General features: G+C 37.7%; 1 protein-coding gene and 1 long non-coding RNA gene across 2 annotated transcripts; one reads left to right on the plus strand and one right to left on the minus strand.

The window, feature by feature from the left end:
* Positions 1-606: 606 nt before the first annotated feature.
* Positions 607-9,255, plus strand: LOC140166716 (uncharacterized). The gene is made up of 3 exons (XR_011860896.1): positions 607-709; positions 3,470-3,603; positions 9,048-9,255. It is a non-coding gene; the product is annotated as an uncharacterized lncRNA (long non-coding RNA).
* On the minus strand, positions 4,631-7,880 carry LOC140166705 (calcyphosin-like protein). Its single transcript, XM_072190208.1, has 3 exons — positions 7,707-7,880; positions 6,741-6,953; positions 4,631-6,096 (listed from the first exon to the last, which is right to left on the minus strand). Exons 1-3 carry the CDS (start codon positions 7,869-7,871, stop codon positions 5,998-6,000), a joined length of 477 nt encoding a protein of 158 aa, XP_072046309.1. The 5' UTR covers positions 7,872-7,880; the 3' UTR covers positions 4,631-5,997.
* Positions 9,256-10,960: the final 1,705 nt, after the last annotated feature.

Below are 10,960 nucleotides of genomic sequence, written 5' to 3' on the forward strand. Positions count from 1 at the left end.
TGAATGTGATGACACCAGGTTCTATATCTTATTTCTATGATGGATTGACTCAGCCATTTGATAGGCGAGTGCCTAGTAGCTAGATGTCACAGGACTGGGGTAAGGAACCATACAATGGTGGATGTCCTATGAATGTGATGACACCAGGTGCTATATCTTATTTCTATGATGGATTTACACAGCCATTTGATAGGTGAGTACCTAGTAGCTAGATGTCACAGGACTGGGGTAAGGAACCATACAATGGTGGATGTCCTGTGAATGTGATGATACCAGGTGCTATATCTTATTTCTACGATGGATTGACACAGCCATTTGATAGGTGAGTGCCTAGTATCTAGATGTCACAGGACAGGAGTAAGGAACCATACAATGGTGGATGTCCTGTGAATGTGATGACACCAGGTTCTATATCTTATTTCTATGATGGATTGACACAGCCATTTGATAGGTGAGTGCCAAGTAGCTAGATGTCACAGGACTGGGGTAAGGAACCATACAATGGTGGATGTCCTGTGAATGTGATGACACCAGGTGCTATATCTTATTTCTATGATGGATTGACACAGCCATTTGATAGGTGAGTGCCTAGTAGCTAGATGTCACAGGACTGGGGTATGGAACCATACAATGGTGGATGTCCTGTGAATGTGATGACACCAGGTGCTATATCTTATTTCTATGATGGATTGACACAGCCATTTGATAGGTGAGTGCCTAGTAGCTAGATGTCACAGGACTGGGGTAAAATTAAGGAACCATACAATGGTGGATGTCCTGTGAATGTGATGACACCAGGTGCTATATCTTATTTCTACGATGGATTGACACAGCCATTTGATACGTGAGTGCCTAGTAGCTAGATGTCACAGGACTGGGGCAAGGAACTATACAAGGGTGGATGTCCTGTGAATGTGATGACACCAGGTTCTATATCTTATTTCTACGATGGATTGACTCATCCATTTGATAGGTGAATGCGTTGTAGCTTTCTATGAAGGATTGACACGGCCATTTGATAGGCAAGTACCTAGTAGCAAGATGTCAAAGGACTGGGGTAAGGAACCATACAATGGTTCTAACTTACATTTCTCAGTTACTTTTCATCCATTTCATCACCACAATCTATATAATAATACGCTATTCTCTGTCTCTCTGTCTGTCTGTCTGTCTGTGACTGCTAATGTGAGGCCACCGTAGGTGATACGGGGCTCAAACTTGGTGGGTGGGTGCAGCTTGGTATGAGGAAGAACAAGTTTATATTTTTTAAGGTCAAAGGTCAAGGACGGGGTCAAGTTCAATTGAAGTCTAATTTCAAATACTTTAAATGGCCAATCTAACCATGCCATTGTGTTGACCTTGGACTATCAAACAAAAGTTTCCACAGTGACCTTTTCGTCAGACCAACGGTTAAGAGGTCAAAGGTCAAGAAAGGTAAAAATTTCAAACTGCCCCTATGAAGCTCAAACTTGGTGGGTGGATGGAACTTGGAATAACAAATAAAAGTTTCCACAATGACCTTTTTGTCAGACCTACGGTTAAGAGGTCATAGGTCAAGAAAGGTAAAATTTCAAATTGCCCCTATGGAGCTCAAACTTGGTGGGTGGGTGGACCTTGACTAACAAGCAAAAGTTTCCACGGTGACCTTTTCATCATACCCACGGTTAAGAGGTCATAGGTCAAGAAAGGTAACAAATTCAAATTGCTCCTATGGACCTCAAACTTGGTGGGTGGATGGAACTTGGACTAACAAACAAAAGTTTCCACGGTGACCTTTTCGTCATACCTACGGTTAAGAGGTCATAGGTCAAGAAAGGTAACAATTTCAAATTGCTCCTATGGACCTCAAACTTGGTGGGTGGGTGGACCTTGGACTAACAAACAATAATAATACGCTATTCTCTGTCTCCGCCTCTGTTTGTCTGTGACTGCTAATGTGAGGCCGTCGTAGGTCGCACAGGGCTCAAACTCGGTGGGTGGGTGCAGCTTGGTATGAGGAAGAACGAGTTTATATTTTTTAAGGTCAAAGGTCAAGGACGGGGTCAAGTTCAATTGAAGTCTAATTTCAAATACTTTAAATGGCAAATCTAGCCATGCCATTGTGTTGACCTTGGACTATCAAACAAAAGTTTCCACGGTGACCTTTTGTCAGACCAACGGTTAAGAGGTCAAAGGTCAAGAAAGGTAAAAATTTCAAACTGCCCCTATGAAGCTCAAACTTGGTCGGTGGATGGAACTTGGAATAACAAATAAAATTTCCACGGTGACCTTTTTTGTCAGACCCACGGTTAAGAGGTCATAGGTCAAGAAAGGTAACAATTCAAATTGCTCCTATGGAGCTCAATCTTGGTGGGTGGGTGGACCTTGGACTAACAAACAAAAGTTTCCATGGTGACCTTTTCGTCATAGAGGTCATAGGTCAAGAAAGGTAAAAATTTCAAATTGCCCCTATGGAGCTCAAACTTGGTGGGTGGGTGGACCTTGGACTAACAAACAAAAGTTTCCACGGTGACCTTTTTCGTCATACCCACGGTTAAGAGGTCATAGGTCAAGAAAGGTCACAATTTCAAATTAATCCTATGGAGCTCAAACTTGGTGGGTGGGTGGACCTTGGACTAACAAACAAAAGTTTCCACGGTGATCTTTTCGTCAGACCCACGGTTAAGAGGTCATAGGTCAAGACACGTCAACATCTCCAAGTTCCCCTCTGGAACTCAAAGTTGGTGGGTGGGTGGACCTTGGACTAACAAACAAAAGATTCCACGGTGATCTTTTCTTCAGACCTACGCTTAAGAGGTCAAAGGTCAAAAGGTAAAAATTTCAAATTGCCTATGGAGCTCATACTTGGTGGGTATGTGGAAATTGGACTAACAAACAAAAGTTCCATTGTGACCTTTTTGTCAGACCTACGGTTGAGAGGTCATAGGTCAAAAAACAAAGATTTCAAATTGCTCATGGAGCTAAAACTTGGTCGGTGGGTGTAACTTTGGCCAAGGAAGCCCAGGTTTGTGTTTGTTAGGTCATCCATGGTCAACAATTTTGAGATCTGCAAAAGCCAATAACTATGACAGCCGAGAACCGCAAAATACGGGTAACCGCCTAGTATAGTAGAATTAGAATATTCATATATTTAACTAAATAAATCACATTCTTCCATAAAAATGCACTAACAGATCTAATTTGGTAGTTTTTCCAATAATATGTGCATCCTGTATGGTCGCAGCCATGTCAGAATTTCAACCCGGAAGTCATATTTTGCGAATTCTGGCAGTTATGTTATTCCTTGAAAATTCACTTCCAATAAATGCCCCCTTTTTGAAATTGCAACCTGACATTTAATAGAGTAAATACAGTATATACTTTTATTTTAAAACAATGATGAATGTAATTATAATCATCATTTCATTCTACTGTCAGTAAATTGTTCAAAATAATACCCTTCTGTACTATTTTACTGTCTTCCTTATAGAGTCCATTGGGCTGGCACAGAATCAGCATCAATATGGCGTGGGTACATGAGTGGAGCTGTCCAGTCAGGAATGCATGCAGCGGATGAAGTGCTTGCATGCCTCTGGCCAGGTTTATCATGAGGAGCTAGATGATGTAAGTTTGGATATGACCTTGCCGGCAGACCTTGGTGTGCAAATGTAACCCCTGGTAAATGTTTAAAATCGTGCAGGCTATTTTAGGGTATTAATAGATACCTATTTAAAATTTTAGTTTTCACTGATCACATTGTCCCCTTTTAATTTCGAGCCAAACAAATAAAGTTTAACAAAGAAAATTGCTATTTCATTCCAGCGCCTACAATGCGTATATTAGCTGACCGATCGTATTACATGTACTATTGAGCAGAGCTTTATACAGCTGGGATGTATAAATAAGACGTAAGATGAATAGAGATAATAATGCACACAGTTTATAAGTCACTGATTCAATAATACATGTACACATAAGCTGACATGCATGAAACATGTTAACCATCATTCGAACTTAAAATAAAACTGTAGATCTCCGGATTTAATATAAAAAGCACTTCAGGCGTAATGTTCGCTCATACTACACTGTAATTGCTTTGCGGTGCGTTGCCACACCGCATTGTACTGCAAAATACTGCATTATGGTATCGCAATACATTTTAACTTGGAAATGAGATGAGTTACGTTCAGCTGCGGCAAAAAGTAATCAATATATCGGCAACGCACTGCAAAGCAATTGCAGCGTAGTATGAACGGACCTTTAGTCTTTCACATGGTATTTTAATTAGTACACCATTTGGGCGAAATTCAAGAAAAATTGAGGGTGTCGCTGTTGAGCAAATCACATATTATCGTTTTAAATAAGGGTAAGAGGTCACATTTTGGACAATGTTGAGGATTCTGTCTGTACGGATCGATAGTTGTACTTGTAGCTACATGTACTGTATAGCAGGAATTTTTCGCGGGGGTTTCATTTTTGAGCTTTTCATGGTTGAACAGGCAGCTACACAATTTTTACCCTGTGAAAATATTTAATACACATAGATATAGTACTTAGGGCTGTGCAATAATTATGAGGCGGGGGTAAAATTTCGAATGGCCCTCCAAAACTGCTTGCCCCCCTCTTGGCCCGCCAAAAATCTTTGCCCCCTGCACATGCCAACTTTTTGGGATCCCAATTTTCAAACCTTAAATGGTCTAGGTATATGTTGCGAGCGCAGCGAGTGGGAAAATTTGCATATTAAAGCGTTTCCGTACTGTTTTCCTGAGCCTTTTTAGAGCATTTTATTTAAAAGGCCCCCCAATGAACGTGTGCCAAAAATCCCTTGCCCCCCTCTTGGCTGGCCAAAAATTGATTGCCGCCCAATTTTACCCTCCCCAGGGCTCATAATTATTGCACAGCCCCTTAATGTAAATATACATTATAAGAAATGCTTTTTAACACCCACTATACTGTCCAGAATTGATAAAATTACGAAAAATTAACCCAGCAAAAATATCTCACTATACAGTAATTGAATGGAGCTTCTCATTTATCAACATAGACTACCCCGTAGTCCACTTGCCCTTTGTGCATTCACTGGATATTGTATTTAAGCTTAAAACTCTGATTTAATTAATGTGTGCACAATTGATAGATTTTCACATCTGATCTTTTCAGTCACCCTACTCCCTCTGTTTGTTAGCTTCCCAAGTGGAGTACTGACTTTGGATTGCGGTTTAATTGCTTTTACACGGTTGTCTATGAGCTTCTATGGATAAGATTGTCGGAAATCTGGCCTACTAAAATTGGCCATGATCTGTAATGCATCTTTAAATGGATCTGGCTTGCGACAGCCCAAAAATCTCGTTATGGTTTAAATCCTCCGGGTACCTGTCATTACCATTAATAACTACATGGTACACAAGTATGCGGCCTTTGTGTTGTGTAATTGCATGAACGCGCCTGTGAGTGCATGAGCTGCCTTGTATTTGCTTGTGGTTAAATTTGATTGATAAACAAGTATGATTGACAGTGTGAGTGTTGGGGACTTTGCCCGCTCAAAATCCGCTTAAAATTGAAAGTTCATAGTCCATTTTTAACCTGGAATTTCGCGATTAATAAACTGGCAGATTCTAAAATCAGAATTGTTCAGTATTGAAGTGCCAATACAATTATGACATTATGATATGTTGCATTCAATAATAAAGCCTACGTACACTTTACTTATACTGTCACTAATATAATTATATAAACTTTTTCATAACAATTTTGTACTAGTATTTTGATGTAATAAATATCAGTATAATTTCGAGTCCAACTGAATGCTTTCATCATGCATTAAAAACATGCTTTTATTTATCAAAAATCAACTATGGCATAGTCTATTATCAACACTGCCATTTTCTTCATTTTGCCAATTTTTTCATATGGTAAAATTATCAAATGACAATTTTATTAACTTGTCTTTTTCATTAAAGCTATTGCTACTTTTTTGTTTCAAATTTGTCGCACTTTTGCTGGGATCACTGCTGGTGCCTACTGTATTTTCCATCTATTTCTAATCAGTTGATTGAAATAAGCATCATTTTCAATTTGCAGGCTTGTATAGAAATTGACAAACTCTTCATGTGTGATCTGAAAAACAATGGGAAATTAGTGAAAATTAGTAACTCAATTCAAAACAAAGATAAACTAGAGCCAATCTGTGCACAAAGTGCATGACCGTAAGCCAGGCCATGTTACAGTTCAGGGTTTTAGATATGGTTTTTGGCTGGAGCTGGCTGACTGCCACAAAAGACTTTGTCTAACAAATAATGTTTTCACCATGATAAAAACTTAAAAATAGCAACAACAAAAAAATTAGGAGGTTGATACTTTGGAGATGGAAGGAGTAGCATTTTTTAGGGAAAATCACATGAAAATATGAAATCAGATTTTCGGCCATAATGACCTTTGTATGATCTTTGACCTCGATTTGGTCATGTTACATTTGTGCCACTAATAGCCATTTTGATCCTAGTGACCTAAACTTTGATGACTTACTAGTATTCCCTCCAAAAGCCACTCTATCTGACTCAACTGTTATCACATAGTTTGGTATGATGTGAAGCATCTCTGGTAGGAGTGCAACTTTGTCCTCCCCTACTAGCACATCCACTATTTCTGGCTCCCATTAAAATGATTGAAATACCGGCATAAAATGCCATAGGTGGGGAGTGCGGGTCATCAGCATGGCATGATATCGGGCCATCCCCCTTTAAAGCCCCTAAGTATGTTACCTTTCCATCTGGATCGTCTGGTGTCGAATCAAAAGTTGCCAAGTAGTTTTCAAACACTTCTTCTTCAGTCCATGTCCCATCTTTATATTTCGGGTGTTGCCTAAGATTGTTTAAGTCTTGTAGGTCTTCTACAGTGACAACACCATCACCATTCTTGTCAAATTTCTCAAATGCTTTGTCAAGGATATGCATTCGTGATTCAGACATTGGTGGCTGAAAATATATAGAAAGTGTTTAGAAATCTAATCATTCAATGTTTGCAGTGGTATATAGAGCGCAATTTCCAAAATCATTCGCAATACCAGGACAAGTGCATGCTAAGCATGCACAAATTTGCCATTTTAATGCCAAAATTGTCAAAAATTAGGTTAAAGGCCCATTCAGTGATTTGCACATCCGGATGATCGTAAAAATCATCAAAATTCAGATTTTGGTACCTTTGTCATTGTCATAGATGTGCTAACATAGCCTGCAAGTGGTTCAGCCAAAACCCATCTATTAAGACAAAATAAGACATTTTACACGAATCTGTAATTTTGATACTGACAGTATCTAAATTAGCTACATGTATTTGAATGGGGCTTCAACTTCGTCAGTACTGCTGTTTTCTTCGTTTTTTGCCAAATTTGTCATTTCAAAAATACCAAATGACAATTTGAATGACATATCCTTCACTTTTAAGCAATTTATAAACAATTTTAATTTTTTTACACTTGCGCTGGGATCACTGAATGGGTCTTTAAATGTAGTGTAAAACATGAGTAGAAATACAAATTATGAATTTGGTTCAATATGCGCCTGATATTTTGAGTCAGCAGAGGTGAAAACTTCCCCCTCCCATTAATATGCCAAAGTCATTATTGTCATTTGTTGTCATCAGTCACCAAAGCCCCCTGAAGGCCGCTCTGATGACTACACCCAGGGTCTATACTATTATTATGAAATGTTAAATCTAATACTACTTACCCTTAAGCCTAACAAGAATTCGTTTAAGTCAATGGTACCACTGCCATCCTTGTCTAATGCCTGAAACATAACCTTGGCTTCATCTGGATTAACTTCAACTCCGAAATCAGGAAGAAATTTCATGAATTCTTGCAAATCTAACGAATTATTGCCATCATCATCCATAATTCGAAATGCTCTAAAAATTTATAAACAAAGGAAACCATCTGTTGATATATTGCATGGTCTACCGTGGATGTTACTGCAACTGGGGATCGGCCCGTTAAGATGTGCAATTGACTGTAAACAGCCTAAAAATGCATTCAAAGAGCAGGTCTATTGCAAAAACAACATCATATCATTGGCAAGCTAATATTATGAGGACATTGAAAATGACTCCTTTTTTGAGAAAATAAGACATTTAAAATTGATATTCCGCAAAAACCAACTGAAGCGATGAGTTCCTTCGAACGAGACAGATTTGGCCTAGAAAAAAATTGATGTCATGAAGTGACTGTGCCTGTTTTGCGAGAAGGGATTATAAACATTCTCAATGCACAGAACGTATACTGTTGTTGTTCACAGAAAAAACTCTAAATTAAGTATTACAAATTTAATGGTTTTTAAACATATGGATAAAATCAGCCGCTTCTTTTTTTATATATTAGTAAATTGTGAGAACCACTGAACCAATACCAGGCTTGTTTGTACTCATTTTGATGCATTTTTCATACCGATTCCAAATATGGTCATGACAATTTACATTTCTGAAATTTCTGAATTTTTAAAACAAAATTTGAAAGTTGTCATCTGCAAATCAACACCCGCTTGGAGAGGGTTAAAAATGTAAATATGGGCTCATAATAGGTTACACTGTAGTCAAAGTTGTTTCATTTTCATTCAGTGTAATTAATGTGCTTAAGGGCTGGAGTATGGACGTTTGCACAGTAATTTTTGTCGGACATGATAGTTCTTCAGACATATCAAATTGCATTCTGAATACGAAGAATGTCCTTCTGAAATTCACAATATGATACACATTTTATGGTAAATGATTGAAAATTGATATTTTTGATATTTAACAGTCCTTGAAGTAATTCAACTTTATAAATCTAATGATAGGCCTAGATGTACTTAAAGTGTATGTAGCTAGGATGAAAAGCCCACGATCAATTGAAAATTTTGACCTTTTATATGTGCCTGTCCTTGTTGGTTGATAAACACATTATTTTGGTCCTTTGCAAAAATACATGAGGTACATATGCAACTTCAAAAATGTTGCTGAATTTTAGGGTGTTTTAGACAGGTGTATTATCAGTGAATTACTTCATTATTTTGTATTCTACCATTATTCCCCTCTAGGTGATGGTTTCATCTTAGATGTAGACGAGGTTCCTCAAGACATGATGATAACCTCAACTGTAGTAGAAGAAGCTCAGTCAATACTATAATAGCTAGGTAAGACTGCATAGAAGAGCTATTCCATTTAAAGTACACAATACACTACCCCTGTGGAAGGTTCAGCTGAAGTCTGCCACAGAGGGAGTATGAGTTTTCATTAGAATAGACAGCTGGGTAACATTTGAAAAACTCACTCCATTTGTGGTGGAAGATATAGGTACAGCCCCGGGTACAGCCATACTACCTCTGTGGAAGATTTAGCTAAATCAGTCCATAGAGGGAGTATAGGTTTCAGGTAGAAAAGACAATCCGGTTACTTCCATTGGAAATACTCATTCCAGAAGATAGAGGTAAAGCCGTAATACAGGGGGATTATGGGTTTCAAAATGATTAACTCTGATCAATTACATTTGAAATAAAATACTCCCCTGTGGAAGATATTTCCAAAATCTACCACAGGGTAGTGTGTATTTCAACTGGAATAGCCCTATGGAGTGTGTCACATATCGTTATTTAAATTTGTAAAGCTGAATTTATACTCAATCACCAAGCAATTGCGATGCACCGCTTTTGGAAAGTGATGGGCAATCGCTGAATTTTGCAATGCATCGCTTGTCGTTTTTGCATTTATACCTATCACAGTGATATAGCGATTGCAGACAACATTGAATTAAAATAATGTTCTGAATGCCACAGAATACATTTTTAGAGCATCCATTGCTGTCAATAATTATTGCTTTGAATTATTTCCACACCAAAAGTTAATAATTGAGAAAGGTAAATTAATTAGCAAAATAATAGATCCAATTAGTTGGAAATGATTGGTTGATGCATTCAGGTGTCAAGTGATATCGCTCGAAAGTTGAGATTTCTTCAACACACGTCGCCTCGGCAATTTGTATTGAAAACTGAAGTAAACATTCAGCATGTGTGAGAATCGCTTTTCTGCCAAAGCGATCAAGTATAAATTCAGCAGGGAGGGAGTTCGGCCTTTTGATCATATTTGTATTCTTTATGTTCTTTAAGCAGTCAAGTTAGCTCGAGTTAGTCAAGTTCGAATATGGTGCGAGAGGTTGCAGGCCCAAGCAGAAATTCTATACAGCAAGAAGTGTATCAAAAGTGTATCAAAGTGTATTAAAACTGTATCAAACAGCAATTTAATACAGTTTTGATATACAAAGGGTGTATTGAAAATGTATCAACTGAAAATATAAGGTATCAAAACTGTATCAAATACCACCTAACTGTATCAAAAATGTATCAAAAGTGTATCAAATTTGAACTTAGTTAATTTTGGCCATGCTTGTGGTGTATCAAAAGTGTATCAAATTGAACTTTGCAGTTTTTCAGTGTATGTAAAGTGTATCAAAGTGAACTTTTGGTGCTAGATGTATATCAAAAGTGTATCAAATTGGACTTAGTCAAATTCTGGCTGCATACAGTGTATCAAAAGTGTATTAAATTGGACTTTGCCTGTTTTTAGTGTATGTAAAGTGTATCAAATTGAACTTAGTTAATTTTTGGTGTCTAGAGGTATATCAAAAGTGTATCAAATTGGACTTAGTCAAATTCTGGCTGCATACAGTGTATCAAAAGTGTATTAAATTGGACTTTGCCTGTTTTTTAGTGTATCAAAAGCGTATTAAATTGGACTTAGTTTATTTTGGGTGGCTAGAGGTATATCAAAAGTGTATCAAATTGGGCTTTCATAAACTGACCTTTTGTAGTGTATCAAAACTGTATCAATAACTGATCACATGTCTAGATAATGACTCATCATTTTCAAATTTGCCCATGTGGCATGTATGCAGTTAACACCAGGATTTGCATTTGGAAATGTACTGTATTTTAGAGCAAATTATGGTGTTTTATTT

Source organism: Amphiura filiformis, chromosome 1 (genome assembly GCF_039555335.1).
Source record: "Amphiura filiformis chromosome 1, Afil_fr2py, whole genome shotgun sequence".
Taxonomy (NCBI): Eukaryota; Metazoa; Echinodermata; class Ophiuroidea; order Amphilepidida; family Amphiuridae; genus Amphiura; species Amphiura filiformis.